This window comes from Gastrolobium bilobum, unplaced genomic scaffold (genome assembly GCF_033153095.1).
Source record: "Gastrolobium bilobum isolate Gb01-03AN ecotype WA unplaced genomic scaffold, APGP_CSIRO_Gbil_v1 utg1221, whole genome shotgun sequence".
Classification (NCBI taxonomy): domain Eukaryota; kingdom Viridiplantae; phylum Streptophyta; class Magnoliopsida; order Fabales; family Fabaceae; genus Gastrolobium; species Gastrolobium bilobum.
The window spans coordinates 1,262,141-1,281,771 of record NW_026897257.1 but is presented as its reverse complement, the minus strand read 5'-3'; the positions used below and the strand labels follow the sequence as shown (position 1 = coordinate 1,281,771).

Here is a 19,631-nt window from a genome sequence, read left to right as displayed (position 1 = left end):
CAGACTCTATTCCATTTGGCATCAATATTAGTCTTCCAATCCATTATAAAGAAGGGAAATATAAGAATCATTTTGCAGGAATGACACTGTTCATTCCTGCAATAAGGATACGGCGTCATATCCTGACTTTGGTCTGACTTTTTTTTTTTAAGCGTGGGACCCACACTTGATTTGTGTGTGTAGGAAAGTGCTCTTGTCATGTCAAATGACAAAAAGGGAACCCTATAAAGAAACCATATGCTGATAGTTTTGTACCCACTGTTTATTGAGAGATCAAATTTGGAAGAAACTTAGGCACGGAGACAATATAGCCTTTAGAGGCAGGGTTGGTGAGATATGACCAGGGCATAGAGTGTTAAGAAATGAGTAGTTCAGAGCCTTGCTTTCGTAATTTGAATGACTCCATAAAAAAACAAAAATCACTTACTTCCTTGCTTTTTGATGGACACGTTAAGCAAAGCAATACTTTAATTAATATATTGATTTTTCGGAAATTAAACCAGGATTTACACTCATTTTAATGGTTCCATAGTTCCTCAAAAGGATTGAGCCTTTTCTTTTTTTGAATTTTGTGAGTTTTCACTCCATGAATCACCGAGGTTAAAGAATAAACAAATACTTATCAGAACAATTGAATTCAATTTAAAATATTAACTCCTAATGCCTTTTCTTTGACTGGGCAGGATGACAAAGATTTCATAGAGAAAAGTTTACAAGACAGTGAGAAAGTGCAGGTACAAACGTTGGATTTGCAGATTTGATTAAAAAATTTCCTCATTAGAGTAATATATTTGAATGTTCATGAGCAGATAGAAGATATTGTGTTGTGTGAAGGTATCCAGAAGGGCCTCCAGTCCCCAGCACATTGTGTGGGCAGATATGCTCCTACAGTTGAGCAGGCCATGCACCATTTTCCATTTTCATTGTCTGCTTTATGAAAACCTGTCAAAATAAATTTCATTGTTTATTACGGATAATTAATTACTGGAGCAACCAATAAGAACAGAATTCAATACTTGCACTGGGTGGATGTCTGAATTTGAAATTGATGCATGTCATGTAAATAGTACGCTAGAGAGGTTTTTGTTATTTTGAATAAATATCACCTATGGGAAGTTGATATATATCTTGTAAGTACATGTTTTGTTCTCTTTTGCCTTTTTTTATGATAGTTTGATTTGCATGAGGTAGTTGGATGAATGGGGTTTGATGAGTTGATGGAAATTTATGATAATTATCTCGCTGTATTTAAACATATATAAATCACTTCATTTCAAATTTACTATTAACCAAAATTGATTTTGTAAAATCAAGATAATTAAAGTTGTAAACGCTCACCTGACCTTGCCTGACTTGTCATAGTAGTGGCTTTACGGTAGTTGTCTGGAAATGCTATCATTGTGGTTGTTTCCCCGTATTCAAATATGTTGTCGTGAATACCAAGTTTTGCTGCTCCAGTTTAAATTCTGGTCATAGGAACCGGGGAATAAGAATTCTACATTCTCATAAATCTCATATCTCCCTCCCTAGGTTGCAGGACTATTTTTGAGAATGTCACACCACTTGATGTTAGGACTTGAAATCTTAACGTACCCAAGAATTATTTTACCGTAAAAATAAACCCCTTGGAGGTAGAAAACGTTTTCTTTTCTTTCCTTTTGTATAATTCAAGAAGTAGAGTGTAGATAGTTTATGGATTGAGGACAGCTCTCAATGAGTTATTTACTAGATTACAACACAATGCCGTGCAGAAATATTTCTTTTGAAGGGCGTTGTGCCTCATCAAAATCCAAATTACATATAAATAGGAAAGCAGCTAAATTGAAATAATGAAAGGAATTATCATCCATATCTCTGCTACTTTTCAAATATACTAAAATATAAAGAAGCGTTCATCAAACTGACAAAATAAAAATAAAATAAAATAAAAGACTAGCTGAAGTTGTTAGAACCTAGGTATAAAACAGATCCGACTTTGTTTCCAGATCTGTAAAAAAAGAAACGTCTTTGTGCAACCAGTATACTACTTTCCATTACCAAAAGAATGTTGACTCCTGTCAAAATAAAGGAGGGAGATAATGAAACTATACATGACTCCATCGAGAAGCCTCAGATTCCTTCTTTTAAGATCTTCTGCCACAACATCTTCGGATAAAGTTATTGATGGGAGTCGCGATAAAGTTACTGATGGGAGGATTCGCTGGCACTGGTATGAGTTTTCCAACCACGGCAAGAGGCCAGCTAAAAGAGTATGGTGAAAGAGAAGGGAAGCAGGGGAAGAAATACAGTTAGTATGTGTGCATAAGGCAAGCCCTTTAGCCTCTAATAGCATAAATGCATTAATATCTTTCGAGTTATACATGCAATATAAAATAACAATCAAGGCCCTTCCAAGTTTTCATCAAGAAAAACTCCAACAGAAACTCATTGAAGAAGAGAATAGTATGCCAAGAGCAAGATACCCTCTGCATTCAAGTACGTAAGACTATCAACTGACCTTATAAATCCTATAATGACGGAAATGAGCCACTGTTTCCAATTAAGCTTTACTGATTTAGTGAATTTTCCAAGATATTCAATGATGACAACCTAAAAAACAGTAACAAAGTTTATGGTGGCCCTACTAATATTTCATCACTAAAGCCAAACAATCAGAGAAGACTTCAAACAAGACTGACCTGAAGCACAACAGTTATTCCCACTATCCCCATAAAGAGGTAGTTTCTTGTGACTCCCTTGAATATGTTGAATTCATCTGGCTTTCGCGCATTAAATTCATTAAAGACCTACAGTTTTGGAAGAATATTTTGTTTGTCATCATTTAAATGAAAATCAAAAGAAGAAAATTGTAATATCCCAGAAAATTAATAGTAACTTATAATAATAATAATAATAAACTATAAATTAGTAGTAATAATATATATATATGATGGTTATATTATAGATAACAAATTATAATATAAATTTTGATAAAATAATTGTGTGCGATATGAGTGCTATAGGAAAATAATTTTGATACTTTGTAATACTCTAGATTATTTATAATAAAATAATATTAATATGTATATATATATATATATATATATATATATATATATATATATAGATGATAAATTATTATTAATTCATTGATGATTTATGTATTAATGTTTGATTGGTAATTTGATTAGATATGAAGAGTCAATCATGAGTCAGCCTTGAGTTAGCAAATAAGTTAGCTGTATTCTTAGCCATAAAGAAATTAAGAATAAAAAGAAAATAGTGTATGAAGCCAATATCTGAGCCAGATACATCAACGAGGAATAAAGAAATAATTGCTCGAAACTCATATCCGAGCCCAAAACTTCAACTATAAATAGAGGCCTAACCAAACCAAACCAATTCACTCTCAATCCTCAATAATTCTGCACTACTCTTCTCCTCTACACACTCTCTCTCTCCTCACTTCAAATTTTTATTTTTATTATTATCTTTCTTTGGTTACCAACCGCTACTCTTTCCCAAATTGTAGAAGTAACCAAACACGGAGACCAGGTAATCCTCATCCTTGGGAAATTGTAGATTATCTTTTAAATGAAATTTGTTTGATGTGATTTCAATGCTTAAGAAATTCTAGGATTGTTTTATTTGAAATATATTGTATGAAATCTTATTCCTTAGGAAATTTAGGATAGTTTCAATTGGAATATGCTATATTTAGGATATTTTAAATTATTTTAACATATAGAAATTGATAAGGTTGATTACAAAATTATTTATGGTATAATTATTTAATGATATGAGTTGGATGAATGATACGAGTTTGATAAGATTAATTCAAATAATGAATAAATGATATGGTATATATTATATGGTGATTACTATTATTATAATTTATAGTAGTCGAATTTGAACTTTATTCTGAAATGATTTGAATTATGAAATGATAGTCGAATTTAGACTTTACTCTGATATGATTTGAATTATGAAATGATAGTCGAATTTGATAGATATTTGAATTATGATAATTGATGAGTTGGACCTTATATTGAATAGTTTGAAAAGTTATGATGCCTTGAGCAACTGATATATTAAAAGAAGAAACTTTCTAAATATGACAAGATTGAATGTTTTTGATTGTGTGATTAATTAATAGTGGGAGGATAGCTTTGGGATGGTACCTCCCAAAGTGATGAACACAACTTTTGGGCTTTATGCCTTTGATATTTATTTAATGTGACAATGATGTTTCCGTTCTTATCTAGCAAGAGTGGTTATTTCCCGGGGTACTAGTACCCCCTTTGAGAAGAGGTGTGCACACTAGGATTTAATATTTTGATGATGGCCAAATTTGATGATACGTGGCTGGCAACAGTAGTTATTTCCCGGGTCACGGGGTAGACTGGCAACAGGGTTATTTCCCGGGTCTACCATGGTTCTCTTCCCATTAAGTACAATGAACTTAAACATGATTAATAATGAATATTATTTGATTTGATTATGATGAATGTCATTGAATTGTGAATATTACCATTTATGTAATATTATGATTAAAGTTGTGCTGAATATGTTAGTTGATAATTGCCCTTTCTAAATACACTAAATGGATTAAATAAAGATTAATATAATTAATAACAAGTTGATATTTGATTTGAATTATTGAGTTATATTATTTTATTGTATTATTATAAGTTATATTTATTTATTTATTTAATTTTGTATATCGGATTTGGATTACCAGCTTTGCTGACTTTTGTGGTTGTTTGACTGCAATGATCCTGCGTGGCTGCGGGGGAGCAGAGTTTCAGTGAATCAAGTTACAAAGGATCAGGCTAGCAGTGGACAGTGAAGATAACTACTCAGAGATTTTTGCTAATCCTAAATTTTATGTATAAGACATATTTCTGATTTTATTGTAATATTTATGAATGTAATAAAGAGCCTTGCACTTGTCCCTGTATAGGTGCGGCTGTAACATTTTCCCAAATTAGTTTTAGATTAGCTTCCACAATAGATATAAGATCTTAATAAATAGTTAAATGTTATTTTTTTTTAAAATTTTATCTATTAAAGGAATATTTTATTGTTGTTAAAATTGTTAGAAATTTGGGGGTGTTACAAAAATAGTGCAATTATAAGATGACTACCAACATATCTGTGAATGAGGTGAAAAATGAATTGGGCATCCATCCATAACCTTTTTCCGATATCAATAGGATTTAGCAGGAATGAAAAACTTAGGAAGAATCCAACACCAATGCTTACGAGAGGGGGACAAAGAAATCTCAGGAACAATATGCGGCAACAATCAATAAACAATGGAGCTACTCAACTACGGCAGAGGGAAGCCATCCAAAATCTTTTGGAAATTACTCCTGGATCCCCTTTCTTTAGTATAAACTATACGACTTGGTTCCCCAAAAAAATTGCAGTGAACATATCACTAAAAATTAAACTTCAAATCGACACCCTTTCAACAATCCTAAACCTATTCAGAGTTACACACCTAAGCCATTTGGGAATAAAAAAGATTGTAAAAGGAAGATCTCAACCACAACTATAATAGAAAATGAAGAAAACAATATTTTTCATCTTTTAAAGGTTACTTTTATCATGGAGGTTATGGATACCATCATGGCATCGTGGTAGGGCCCACCTTTGGCTAACACCCTGAATAACTAACTATCCATCCGAGCAAAGGTCCTTCCGGGTTCCCTCATCCGTTATCATGGTCTGGTGATACTCAAGGTATAACTTCCCTTATTTTATAATTTGATTTGTGCGACAAGTATTCTATTTAAAATTTTCTAACTTGTCTCAAATTATATTTCATTTAAGATTATTTTTTTATGTATTTCTGCATATTTTAATCCAATTAAGAGCTCTAAGTCAGAAGACAAATGAACGAGTCTTTGCCCCCCCCTCCCCAAAACCTGAATATGAAATGTAGTGTCCTCCTCTGAAGCTTAAACCTTAAGAGACTTTTATTTTCCCGTAAGTTGGTGAACTTAAGGACTTACTTGACAAAGAACAAATGCATTGAATATCAGAGAGTTCTTCACTTTGATTGCAAGGTCATTGGTCTCAAGCCTAAGACCCAGTAAGCTCCTGCCTCGAAAATTGAGTGTAAGCAAGACAGACACTTGGTATATTGCCTGAAAGGTTCCAACAATTACTGATGATTTAGTTAGAGACAACAGAAATAATATGGTATTCACTGCATAATGGTGAAGCAAGACACTATACTAAAGTTTTAACATTCATTAGTTGGCTGTTTGGGGCGTAGCTCATATTAAAATAAATCCCAGTCAACTACAATGACAACAGGGGCACTAATAAATGAGAAACAGAATTCACCTGCATCAGCAGATTCCTCCACATAATATTTGATACAAGAGGTTCTCTGAAAAGCAAACAAGACACTGTGAACTTCATAAAACAAAAACCATCAAAGCGCATAGGTACAGCATCTGATTTTTTGATTATGGAGCTTCAAACTCAGTAGGTCCATTTTTACAAATGCATTATGATCCATGCAAGCATAACCAATTCAGCGCTCACTAGCATCTTTACGGCTCTTGGCTACTGGTTATTTTCAGAGGGATTCATAAAGCTTTACTGCATTGATGTCATACTTTGATTGTCCCCTGCTATTTTGGTACTATGCAGAGTATATCTCATCTTTGGTCTTGTACGTTATTCTTCTTTAATTTTCTTTCTTATATTAAAAAGTTACACTGAAAACTAAAATGAAGATTGGCTTAACTAAGTAGGATTTAGCAGTATTGACATAAAGGTCTGGGATCCAAATCCTATTGGCGATCATTCATTGGTATGTCATTGTAAGTACCATCATAAATAATTAAAATAAATAAAAATAAAATAAACACTCATGGAAAAAAAAATAGAAAACTAAAAAACAAAAGAATTGGCTTTCCCCAGTGAATTGTTTTCCACCCTTCTAAATTTTCAAGTTCTGTGCAACACTGAAATACCATATCAAACAGAAGTCATGACTCATGATCCAAAGTCTCAAGTTCCAGAAAAAAAATATAATTTTGACCTTCGGCCCATTGGACGCTGATCCATCAGGTGATCAGTTGGTGGTTCAGTTGCCAAGGCTAGTGCTCCAAGAGTATCCATGATAAGATTTACCCAGAGAAGCTGTTGAGAAAGCAATAAAGAGATATAGCTCATAAGCATGACCTCCTGAATAAATGAGTGAGCCCAAACCACTGATACACAGACAGAGAGCAAACCTGTACTGTATTTAGTGGGATGTCACCAGAGGAAAATGCAGCAACAACATTTATAACAAGAGCTGCTATATTGACTGTAAGCTGAAACTGGATAAACTTCTGAATATTTGCATATACAGACCGCCCCCATCTCACAACCTGCATTGGTGAAGAAAATTGAAAGGCACTACCAGTTATGCTTCAAACATCAATTTATTATCAACTTACATAAAATAATACTTGAAGCTATGCAATGCACCTCAATTCTATATAAACCTCTCATGAAACAGAGTATTCAAAAACTTATAATTCTGCATTTCAAGTAATGTCAGAAGTAGTTCTTCAAAAGGTGGGTGTTAATTATGCATCATTAAGTCGGAAACAATTTCCCCCAAAATAAGATATGAGGACTAACCTTCACAACTGAAGCAAAATTGTCATCCAAAATAATGATATCAGAGCTCTCTTTAGCAACTTCTGTACCTTGAATGCCCATTGCAAGACCTATATCGGCCTAAACTCAAAAAAAGTATAGAATTACTAACATAACCATGAAAACAAAAACTAGTTTACATTGAACCAAAAGTGCATTGGAACAATAGATTTAAAATTTCACATAAGGAAACGGAATCATTCATCCATATAAGGACTTGTAGTCATGTGATTACATGATACTGAGATTCTAATAGAATATAAAAATCGACACAGCAATAACAATGTTGGCATCAGTTATACTCACCTTGTGTACCATTACAATTATTGTCATCATCTTAACATGTATTTAAGATAAAAATAAAAGTATAAGCCCCAAAAAACAGAAGAAAAATATATGCAAACCTCATGTAGTGCTGGAGCATCATTTGTTCCATCCCCAGTTACAGCCACGACATGCCCCTTCCTCCTCAATGCTTGCACAAGCAAAAGCTTGTCATTAGGGGATGACCGTCCCATAACCTATTACATGGCATTGACACTTAAATCTCATTTTCGAAGGAGTTACACAACTAAGGCTGTTATAGTAGTTGGATTTTACCAATATCCTTTCAGCAATTTCTTCTCTCTCTGCATCTGACAAGTCACGAAATTGTTTTCCTTCAATGATGTTTCGCTCTGTAGCATCAGCAAAAAGTATTCCACATTCCAAAGCAATTGCTTTTGCAGTTTTTACATTGTCACCAGTGACCATTTTTACCTAGGATTAGAAACCCAAACCAAACAAATCAATGTCTTTTGTACATAGAAAATTGTACATGCCAAGCATATTGCATTTCTTAACCTAAATAGTGCTTTTTTTGCAGGATATTGAAGATCAGATGAAGTAAATAATAGAAAAATTGGCCTTTGCAATCTTAAAAGTTTTAAAAGCAAGACATTATTGTTAAAAAAAAAACATCTTAAAACTGTTCTTTTATGTGTCTAATAATTAATGTATGTTAAACCCCTCTAGTTCTCAAGATTTACCTTCTACAAGGAACATAATGACTAAGTCTAATCCTTTTTTTTCTTCAGTAGCAAGAACACAATCATCTTAAATATGACACTATCTCAATACACTCCAGTTCTCAAGATTTACCTTTCAACTTTTTTTGATAGCAGGAACACAATCATCTTAACTATGACACTATCTCAATACACTCTACGGTTATAATGTAATAAGAGCAAAGCTATATAAAGATTAATTGCTTGAGCAGTCAAACTTATGTAGAAGCCAGAACCTCGTGTTTCCGAACAGCGGCACAGGTTAGAGCCCCTGATGCCACGTTGCCACCAAAGGTTCCTTCTTATAAGGAAATCCTAGCCCGTTCGTTGGTGCTCTCTGTTTCTTATGTTATTGTCGAGGACGTGGCACAAGAAAGTAATGAATATTGAGGAGGATTATGATATGTATGATGCTCAGACTACCTTTGACAGTGACAAACAAAGAGAACCTTTCCCCTTAATAGAATTCTCTCAAAAGGAGCACACAGAACTCTGTAAACCACGGTGACCGGGGCTTGACTGGTCTCTAGTGAAAGTGTTTAGCAAGAGAGTGGGTTTCAATTTTCTAAAACTTAAAAGGAGCAGCTTTAACGAAGGGATGAGAGAGTTTCTCTCATTGAACTTAGCATAGACTACTTTCGGGACAAACGTCCTAGTTTTCACAGAATATGATGGAACCTAAAATAATGGATCTTCTAAACAGAATTTACCAACACTAAATGTAAACAAAACCTCCAAATATATTGATATCAACAGTACCAGACATTACAGAGACGGTGACCAGTAAACACAACAAAGAAATGGCAAGGAAAATAACAATAAAATGACAATGCAGAAAGATAAACCAAAGGTCTCAACTCACCCTCAAAGCCAAACACCTAGGCCTCAAGAGTTCCCTAGAGGTCATTTCCCATAACCCCATTCCAAATTCTCTCCATACCTCGTATCACACTACACACACTCCTTTTATTTTAACTCAGAACATTCTACAAGCTTTCCTAATTAACTAACTAACTAACTAACTCAGGCCCATCAATACTCCCCCTTCAAAATTGACCTTGTCCTCAAGGTGAAGAGAAAGGGCAGATAATGTGAGAGAATTTTCTGCCTGGATCCCATATTTTGAAGCCTCTTGACCCCAACGTCAGCTGCAATTCCTGAGCCAAATGGATTGATAAAAAATATGCCATTGTTTGTCGACTTTCTCCTTCCTCTTCCTTGTTTACCATCATCTCCTCCCCTGCGCCTATGAGTATCCCATTCAAATTCTGGTTATTGCATACATAATATGGCAAGAATGGGTCATCATACCGAAAGCATAATTTACTTCGCCATTTGTCTTTTCCATAGTTAATAAGATTTGTCAGATGACTTGTCACAGAAATTATGGCATTTGATGGCTTAGAACTCACCCTTCTAATAACATGTTGTTCGCCACCTCCACCCTATGAATTTCCACAAGAGTATCATTGCATCATCCATAAAGAGCTCCAATAATAGGATCTGAAAGAATAGCCATCAATGATTCCCTTGACTCGGTTGAATACATAACATCATTTCTTCCATTAAACCCACAACCATTGTCATCCACCCTAACTTTCTGCCCAAAAGCTGACCCTTCCGTGCCTTGAAGATAGTGCGAATAGTAGTCCTCATAGTCAGTTTCAGCAACGGTAACAGAATCCTTCGTTGTCAGTTTTCGGAATCGGGCAGTTCTCCGTTCGCCACCGGTGATGCTGCCAGTCGTCATCTACGATGCAACTGCCGTCTCTTGATTTCATTTTGCAACTATTTGGATGGATCTTAGGGTTGTTCTTTTTGATGCAGATGAAGTGGGCCCCCATTTCACCCCAAGCCCATGACCTGTCCCTTGTGGATCAAAGGCAAAGCTTAGCCCATTTTCACTCTCTTTTGCAGTCCCCAACCTGTGAGTGTTTCCACATTGGGCTACTAAATTTGGCCCATCATTCCTTGTCCAATTATTTGCTTTCAGCCCAATTCCCAAATCCATATTTCTTAAAACGGGTCGCCCATTAAATCAAGTATCTTTTTCTGACCCGCCACTTACCCGACCCATACTTGTTGTTACCAGAGTCAGATTGTTCCCCTTCTCCTCCACGCGATGTGTTAACGCCATCCTCCGCTCCAAATCATCGATGAGAAGCAAGCGCTCCTTTGTTTTTATGGCTTCTGGTCTTGAATCACACCCAAAATAATGGATACCAAATTGATGGAACCTAAAATAATGGATCTTCTAAACAGAATTCACCCACACTAAATGTAAACAAAACCTCCAAATATATTGATATCAACAGTACAATGACAATGCAGAAAGATAAACCAAAAGTCTGAACTCACCCTCAAAGCCAAACACCTAGACCTCAAGAGTTTCCTAGAGATCCTTTCCCAAAACCCCATTCCAAATTCTCTCCATACCTCATATCTCACTACATACACTCCTTTTATTTTAACTCAGGACATTCTAGAAGCTTTCCTAATTAACTAACTAACTAACTCAGGCCCATAAGAATATCTCAAGAAAAGAAGAAATTTTAGCAAATAAAATATTTAATGTTTTTTAAAATAAACACATATTTCAATAGTAGTCATCAACGGGTAAAACTTGAGCACATAACATCATAAGTGGAGTAATATAATAAAATGTAACAACTGTACTAAAACATGTTATGCTTGTCTCAATGAGCTAAGTATCTTGATGGGAACAAAATGACTTTAAACATCAAAAGCATGTACTAATACCGTAACCCCAGCCTTTTGGCAAAGCTGCACTGCATCTTTGACACCAGGTCGACAAGGATCCTGCATTTCAATGCATAATTGACATAAGACAAATAATAAGAACATACTGAAATGATAGAAATTAACATGTGGAAGTCATTCAACAAAGAGTGGGCCCTTTAAGAATGATTATAGACTCTAAACAAGACATACCAGAGAAAGAAGGACGTATGGGCAAATTATAAATAATAGTGCTAATGAGAGCTTCAACATAAAATTAAAGATAAAGAAAAAACATTTGAGTATAATATTTGATAAGACGAACTCAATCAGGAAAATATAATAATGGTAATATAACAAAGATGACAATGACAATGTAATTTCTGGAGGAAATACATACCTTCATACCAACAATAGCCAGTAAAACAAGATCATCCTCTGGTAATGACCAGTGAGCAAGTTCTTCTTCACTAGTTGGAACATTCTCCATTTCACACAATCTATATGCAATGGCAATACAACGTAGACTTTCAGCAGCCATATCTTCAATAACCTTTCTAAAAAATGTCATCTGCAAACCAGAAAAATTTCACTTAAAAGAACATTGTCAAAATCAATAAAAAACTAAGTATCAAATGCCATCCAAACAGCTCAAAGTATTTTATTTTGTTACATGAATGTATGTGATGTAATGACAAAAGATAGAGAAACGAGATGGCAAAGTAGGAAAACTAATTAGTGAAAATTCTTATAAGATATAGAAGATTTCCAAACAAGAGAAATTTTGGGGAGGGGCAAAATAAATTGGCCTTTATTTAACAACTGATATCAATATATGACTATTTTCTCAAACCTCCTCTTCATTCATCTTCACCAACTGATCATTTGCATCCATATACCCTGTACAGCAGGCTAGGACTATCTCAGCAGCACCTTTCCAATGTAAATGAATTTCAGAGTCAGCCTGCAGAGAAGTATAAAATTATTAGAAGTAGCACTCTGGATGACAAACAGGATGCAGTGCGTCATTATATAATATATTAGCTGCCTAATAACATATCAATTAGTTTAGAACAGAAGCAAAAATTCTGCATATTTGAATTAAAATGCCAACAATGCAAATACCGTCTGTATTGCAACTCCGCCTCGTTTTTTGTCTGAATTGAATGGAAAGACGTGAATTATTGATGATTCTGATCTGGCATCCTCAAAACTCATCCCCAGCTGAGATGTGATATAACAGTCACAAATAGTTGTAAACACACAATGCTCCTTAAAATGAAGGAAAAATTGAAGTTTCAAAACAGACCTGAATTCCCCAACGTAAAATTGCCTTTTCTGTTGGTGATCCAGAAAACTCAACACCATCACCACCCTGTAAAGAACAGAATTATGCATAAAGTATTAGATCCACTCAAATAGGAAATTATTATAGGGGCAAAAAACAGAGTGAAGAAAAACATTTCTAGCATACCTCAGGTGCATAAACACTTCCATTAGTGTTCTGTGCAACACCTTCAATCAGCAAAGAGCAGAGCATAGGAGAGAGCTGTGACTTTTCGTGAGGAGGATCAATCTTCTTCCCACCAATACAAGCCTTAACTACAGTCATCTGTCTCAAAGAATTTAGGTGAAATTAAAATCTGCTGGGCGCACTATTATCTCAATCAATGCCAACAGAAATGAACTACTTCCTTAAAATATTGACCCAAAATAAACAGCAACTTATCAACACCCAGACCATGTTCCGTTGCCCATTCATGTTAGTTTAATAAGATGTCAAATTGACAGGTCAGTTGAAATTCTTAACCCCTAATCGTACAAGTTGAAAAGTTTCCTACTTGACATAAGCTCGGAAGCACATATGCCACAATAAAAAGAAAATATGTGCAACAAGTGCCCTCCAACAAGTTTATGTGACTTACAATGAAAATTTAAAATATAAATCAGGTTTAATACTGCATCACAACTAACCTCGTTCATTGTCAATGTTCCAGTCTTATCACTGCAAATGGTAGTGGCCGACCCCATTGTCTCACAGGCAGAAAGCCTCCTCACCTGCAATTAAATGTGTTATATTAAACAGCATTTCTCAAATAGATATGTCAAAATCCAATCAAAGCACAAACAATAATTGGCATACCAAAGCTTTATCTGCCATCATTTTTTTCATTGAGTAAGCAAGTCTATAAATAGTTGGCGGACAAAAAGTGTGTTAGTAGAGAGAAATAAGATTCAAAAAAGTTGAGATAGAAAAAAGAATATTCATAATCTAATATGGACAGAATATAGATAATGGTTTCATCATATAATTTTTTTATATTCTACATTGGATCAATACTGGGTTGGATTCACTAACTTCGTCCCCAATTTACAGCCACTAAAAGAATAAAGGATCAAATCTATAAATCATATTGAAGTATAAGGACACTGACAACGTTATCCATAATGTGCATTGGCACCAATGCTATGAGATATCCATCAAGACTAGGTAATAAGGAAAAAAGTAAAACTAGAAATTCAGATAAAAATTAGCAAACTTACGTTAAGGTAACTGCTAAAGGGAGCCCTTCAGGCACTGCAACCACTACAATGGTGACCTACATATTCAATGAGTTACAATCACCTCATACATTTTAATTTTAAACCCGGAGAAATATTATGAATATTAATCTGTAAAAGGATCGTGCATATTCTGGTAGTCCAGTACTTCTCAATGCACGTACCGCAACAGTGGCTATCTTAATTGCACCGTTAATAGCATCACCAACTTTGGTCTTGCCTGCTGTAAATTGAACACTTCCATCTGCGTTTTTAATATGCCCAGAGAAATATCTGTGCTCATAGGTTGCCATTCAGAGACATGCATAATAAAAAAACTTTGTTAATTTGCAAATTACCCACTTCAACTTTTGAGCCTTCGGCAAATAATCCCATGATTTCACTGTTGACAATTAACACTCTTATACTTTCAATATACGGCAAATATCTCCGTGTGGTTTCAATTACCTGCTTAAACTTTCAACAAATGGCAAATTACCCTGTGCCTTCAATATTGACAATTAATCAAATGAGTTACTTGAAACTGCAGGGGTTAATAAGCCATATGTTAAAACTTCTAAGCAGGTGATTGATATAATTGAAATCATATGGAGGTTAACCACAAAATATAAACCACGGGGCTATTTGATAAAGGATCAAAGTTGAACATTTGCTATTAACCTAAAAAATATAATTGAATCCTACAAAGAAAAAGATGGCAACCTGGCCAGTAGCACAATCAGAACAATGACAGCCACAGAGAGTCCAACAATGCCAATGAAGGTGGCGAGACCATTTAAGCGTACCTATATTGAGGACTTAAATTGGTACACATACTATAAGCAGCAGAAACTAAAAGAGAGACCACAAGTAAAAAGGAGACCTGCAAAGGGGTTTCTTCACCAGTGTCTTCTGAAATGCTAGCCATTAGAAGCCCCCATTCAGTATTAATACCAACAGCGGTTACCTAAGGAAAGAAAGCAACCAACAAAAAGAAAAATCAGTAAAAGAGCAGTTTAATCAATAAAATAGGTGGACTAAAACTAAGAAAGAATTAACATAATCAATTCAACATATTGAATTATTGAAAGAAGTTCAGAACAATTTAATCATTCTAATTTCTCTCTGCCTCAGTTGTTGTTAAGAACCTTGAGATACACCATCCCAAAAGCTAGCTCAAAGGGTGGGAGTGCTCAAGACCTTATAAACTCAGACTGGGAATAAAATCCCTTCCTGAACAGCATGCACTAAAGGAGTGAATAATCAAACTCTATGCAAAGAAAATTTTCCATGAAGAACAAACAATATCTATATAAATCAAATTATGAAACACTTCCGTGTAAGTGCACAGTTTTTTTGTCCTTGGGATAATTCACACCCATTAAAGCAAAAAGGGTTAGGGTCCTATTATATATGTTATTAATTACAGCCACATCCCTTTGAAAACTCAATAATTTTGTAAATAAAATCAAGAATGAACAATTACAAAATGGAAGGGAAAAGGAATGTCTGAAATTTACAAGCATTGTGCCACTGCCATCGGCAACTTTACATCCAGACATCAGAAAAGGTTCATTAGAATTCTTATCGACCTGCAAAAAGGGAAATTGTTGTCAACTTAGGAAAAGAGAGAAGTATTCTTATTCTCCTCATTATAGAAATAAATGCTTACAATCTTGCTCTCCCCGGTCATACTTGATTCATCAATTGCAAGAGAGTGACCGGTGATCAAAATTCCATCAGCAGGGACCTAGAAAACATCAGTTAAGAACTAAATAACAAGAAGGAAATGCAACATTAGGTATGATATGCAAAATTGACAAAAGATAAGCTCACGTACCTGGTTACCAATATTAAGGGGTATAACATCACCAACAACAACATCATATATGGAGATCTCAACTCTTCTACCATCTCTAATAACCTTCTCAAGAACAAATTGAAACATAAGGTTAAATTTTTTTGATAAACTGATAATAATTTAAAAAATAATAATAATAACAATTATCAAAAAGTATAGCTAAGCCACCTAAAAGTAAAAAATAAAAAATAAAAACAAAACAAACCTCCAAATGTATGTTTCTCTTGTGCTCATTTAAGTCTCGAAACTGAAGAGACTGCTTATAATCACTTACAGCTACAAAAAGAGGAGAAACGAAAGAGGGTAATGTGCCCTTCAAAGGAGAACATTACTAGATATATAAATATTATGATAACCTCCACAATAAATGACAAAGTTGATCATGGACTTGTGTCTACACCAAACACACTTTATATGAAATAGCAAACCGAGAAACAGAATCATAAAACATATGCTTTAATGCATTATAACCTTTACAAAGACAAAATATTAATACCTGTAACAACAATAACTAGAATAACTGCAAAAGCAATGCTTCCCCCATCGTACCATCCTTCCGCAATACCCTGAAACAGAAAATTAATTCTGAACTGGGTCAACCTAATTCTCAGCATTAACAAAAACATATTATTATCCTAGATTATAAAGGTCCTAACTGAAAATATAAAGGCTATGGAACACTAAAGGTCAAACGAATGAATTGATGGAATAACATAAAAGTCAAAATAGTGCAATTTACAGATATATCATAAAAAATATGATGATTTAGTCTTGAAGCTCTCCCAAAAGATTGCAATTTACTTTAACGTTATTACAACCAAATTAAATAGGGCGAGCCTAGAGTAGTGGTAAAGCTGCTCCTTCGTGATTGAAGAGTCGAGTTCGAATCTAAGAAACAGCCTCTTTGCAAATATGTAAGAGCTGAGTACAAGGATTTCCCTCACCCTACCCTCTCTAGATGGGGTTTAATGGGGAGTGGTGGTTAGAACCAAATTGTGCTCAAGAACCATAAATAACCTCCAACAGCTTCACAAACCAAAGATTTTCGTTAATTCTGGTTAGAACAGATTCAACTAATATGCAAGGGTTATATCAAATTAAACATTCATCAAGACACCAAATTCAAGCAGGCTCAAATTCCAGCACTAGTATGAGAAAGACACATAACAGGATTCAATTTATTTATTTTTTTCAGCAATATAGGAACAAATAATTGCACCATAACTTTCTCAGCTAACCTCAGATTTTATCCCAAGTGCTAATGAAGCCATGGCAGCTACCATTAAAATAATCAAGGTCAGATCCTTGCAAGCATCCCACATAAACATCTGTGAAAGACAACAAAGACGAAGACATCAATACAATAGCCCTCTAATAAAGAGAGGATCATCAAATGGTCAATGCATTCCAAAATTTACCAAAAGAGTTCTTCCTTTCTTTCGAGGGTAATTGTTGGAACCAAATGCATTCCTCCGTTTTACCAAGTCAGCATCATCACCTCGAATTCCCTTCTCTAAATTGGTTTTCAGTGAATGTGATAACCCTTTAACCTTAACAAATGATTCATAAGAATCATATGAATATTTATGACACTAATCAATACCATTACCAAATTAAGAAAATTACACTTGGCACACTTACCCCTCCAATTTCCCGCAGAGCAGTAGTATCATGCTCCCTTGAAATTGAAGAAAGTTGCTTTTGTCCAATTGAAAATTCTCCAGTGGAGCTTGAAGAAGGTTTTACAGTTCCTGATCATAACAGTTAAAAGCACTAATCATCAATATTAAAAAAAAAGAAAAAAGACAGATCAACTTTAGTAGCTAGTTCAAAAAAGAAATAAAATGTGCCTGTCCAACAATATCATCATAAATGATAAATGGATATATCCTGTAAGCAGTTTAGGAATAGGGTTTTGATTCTGTCATGTTACAGGAAGAAGGTGGAAGATTCCTGCAGCCACAAAACAGTGGGCCCCACATTTAAAAAAAAAAAGTGTGGCTCTGAAATCGAAGTGAGTGCAGGAAATTGGTTTTCTATTCCTGCAACATAATATTTATATTTCCCGTAGGAATAACATAGTATTACAAACACCATTTATCATCATAAAAAGACAGCGCTGGAATCCCCAAGACTACGCTGACGATAATGAGAATACTTTCAATCATTAGGTAAGACCGTTAAAATCTCACTAACAATAATTCTTAAAAATTATTTATGCTGAAAATTAACATGTAAATATGTAGAAACAAACTATATAAAGGGGAATGAATATGTCACAAAAATATAATTGAAATCTTAATGGAAATTGAAGTGAAAAAATGATAATTGGGCCACATTAAACAGATCAGACACCAATCTTAGAAGCAAATTTCAAGAAAAAATGGTAACTGTCAAAACAATTATAATACTTGACTTCTAAGCCACGGGGTTCCCAGACCAATATGCAGCAACTCATGAATATTAAGGCATTAACATGGCTTATCAAAGAGAGATCAGTGATGTCAAAAAAAATATAATTCCAGACTTGTTCCAGGCCAATATGCAGCTTGTAAAGAACCTTGGGATACACCACTCCAAAAGCTAGCTCAAAGGGTGGGAGTGCCCAAGACCTTATAAACTCCACATTAGTGGCACATACAACCAATGTGAGACTATATATCTCAACACGCCCCCTCACACGAGAGCCCATTGGGCTTGAAGAGTGGACAATGCAACAGGCCCAGCCTACCTGTGCTAAGAAATGCCACAAGAGAAAGTGGGGGACGGCGAGGCTCTGATACCATGTAAAGAACCTTGGGATACACCACCCCAAAAGCTAGCTCAAAGGGTGGGAGTGCCCAAGACCTTATAAACTCCACATTAGTGGCATATACAACCAATGTGAGACTATATATCTCAACACAGCTGATCAAATGAATACCATAGCTTTAACAAAATTGACCCTTTAATGTTTATGAGCAAACATGCTAAAAAGTACAATAATAAACAATAACTTGTTCACCAACTACTAGAACTAACAGCCTGAATAGCCAAACAGACCAAAGTACTGAACTCATAAGCAGAATAACAAATTAAACAAAAAGATATAAAGTACAATAATAAACAATAATTTGTTCACCAACTACTAGAACTAACAGCCTGAATAGCCAACAGACCAAAGTACTTAACTCATAAGCAGAATAACAAATTAAACAAAAAGATATAAAGGACAAAAGAATAATTTAAGAGAGTGAACTTTATAAATTGCAGAACAAGAATGAAAATGAGTGTTAAAATCTAGTTACAAAAAAGGCAGTTCTTGCAAATCAGGAGACAGGAGTAAATCATAAATAGAAGAACTACTATGAGTTACTAGTATGCTACAATTTATAAACAAATAGTAGTGAGAACAATCCAACTACTCACCGTTCACTTGCTTCCCAGCTTCCTTGAAACGATGTGCTGCCTAATAGAGTAGAATAATTAATTAATTAGTAAACTTAAAAGTGTGTAAACATGAGCAATAATAGAGAAAGTCAACTGAAGGAACCAAACTTGAATAGCCCGTGAATGCACTATAACCATTCTCAATATTCGCTTCCTCTCTTCTTCTCTCTTCAAGTCCAAGGTGTAACGAAATCGACGAGAAGCATTAAGCACAAGTGCCGCTTGCTAAAAAAACAAAAGGAATTTCTTGTTTAGTTATTGAACAAAACAGCGTCTCCCAGATATAAAAAATAAATACATAATGCATCAAAATAGTCAAATACAACAAGCCATTGATGTTAATACAGTAATTATTACAAGCAACA

At 34.6% G+C, this 19,631-nt stretch overlaps 1 protein-coding gene across 1 annotated transcript in view; it reads right to left on the bottom strand.

Moving 5' to 3' along the window:
• Positions 1-660: 660 nt before the first annotated feature.
• The window catches only part of LOC133305340 (calcium-transporting ATPase 8, plasma membrane-type-like), a 33,420-nt gene continuing 14,449 nt past the window's right edge, over positions 661-19,631 (bottom strand). The window contains exons 2-34 of the mRNA XM_061505530.1: positions 19,375-19,491; positions 19,246-19,285; positions 17,479-17,588; positions 17,256-17,387; positions 17,076-17,165; positions 16,334-16,403; positions 16,043-16,113; positions 15,817-15,900; positions 15,649-15,726; positions 15,497-15,568; positions 14,860-14,943; positions 14,700-14,782; positions 14,162-14,270; positions 13,980-14,035; positions 13,579-13,621; positions 13,410-13,493; positions 12,910-13,047; positions 12,745-12,810; positions 12,561-12,659; positions 12,289-12,399; positions 11,836-12,006; positions 11,457-11,516; positions 8,251-8,409; positions 8,055-8,171; positions 7,633-7,731; positions 7,239-7,376; positions 7,043-7,143; positions 6,337-6,382; positions 6,000-6,134; positions 2,679-2,786; positions 2,498-2,589; positions 1,339-2,241; positions 661-942 (exon numbers count right to left, since the gene is read on the bottom strand). Of these exons, the coding sequence (XP_061361514.1) occupies positions 2,124-2,241; positions 2,498-2,589; positions 2,679-2,786; positions 6,000-6,134; positions 6,337-6,382; positions 7,043-7,143; positions 7,239-7,376; positions 7,633-7,731; positions 8,055-8,171; positions 8,251-8,409; positions 11,457-11,516; positions 11,836-12,006; positions 12,289-12,399; positions 12,561-12,659; positions 12,745-12,810; positions 12,910-13,047; positions 13,410-13,493; positions 13,579-13,621; positions 13,980-14,035; positions 14,162-14,270; positions 14,700-14,782; positions 14,860-14,943; positions 15,497-15,568; positions 15,649-15,726; positions 15,817-15,900; positions 16,043-16,113; positions 16,334-16,403; positions 17,076-17,165; positions 17,256-17,387; positions 17,479-17,588; positions 19,246-19,285; positions 19,375-19,491 (3,081 nt within the window). The 3' untranslated portion in view covers positions 661-942; positions 1,339-2,123. The remainder of the gene's footprint in view (positions 943-1,338; positions 2,242-2,497; positions 2,590-2,678; positions 2,787-5,999; positions 6,135-6,336; positions 6,383-7,042; positions 7,144-7,238; positions 7,377-7,632; positions 7,732-8,054; positions 8,172-8,250; positions 8,410-11,456; positions 11,517-11,835; positions 12,007-12,288; positions 12,400-12,560; positions 12,660-12,744; positions 12,811-12,909; positions 13,048-13,409; positions 13,494-13,578; positions 13,622-13,979; positions 14,036-14,161; positions 14,271-14,699; positions 14,783-14,859; positions 14,944-15,496; positions 15,569-15,648; positions 15,727-15,816; positions 15,901-16,042; positions 16,114-16,333; positions 16,404-17,075; positions 17,166-17,255; positions 17,388-17,478; positions 17,589-19,245; positions 19,286-19,374; positions 19,492-19,631) is intronic.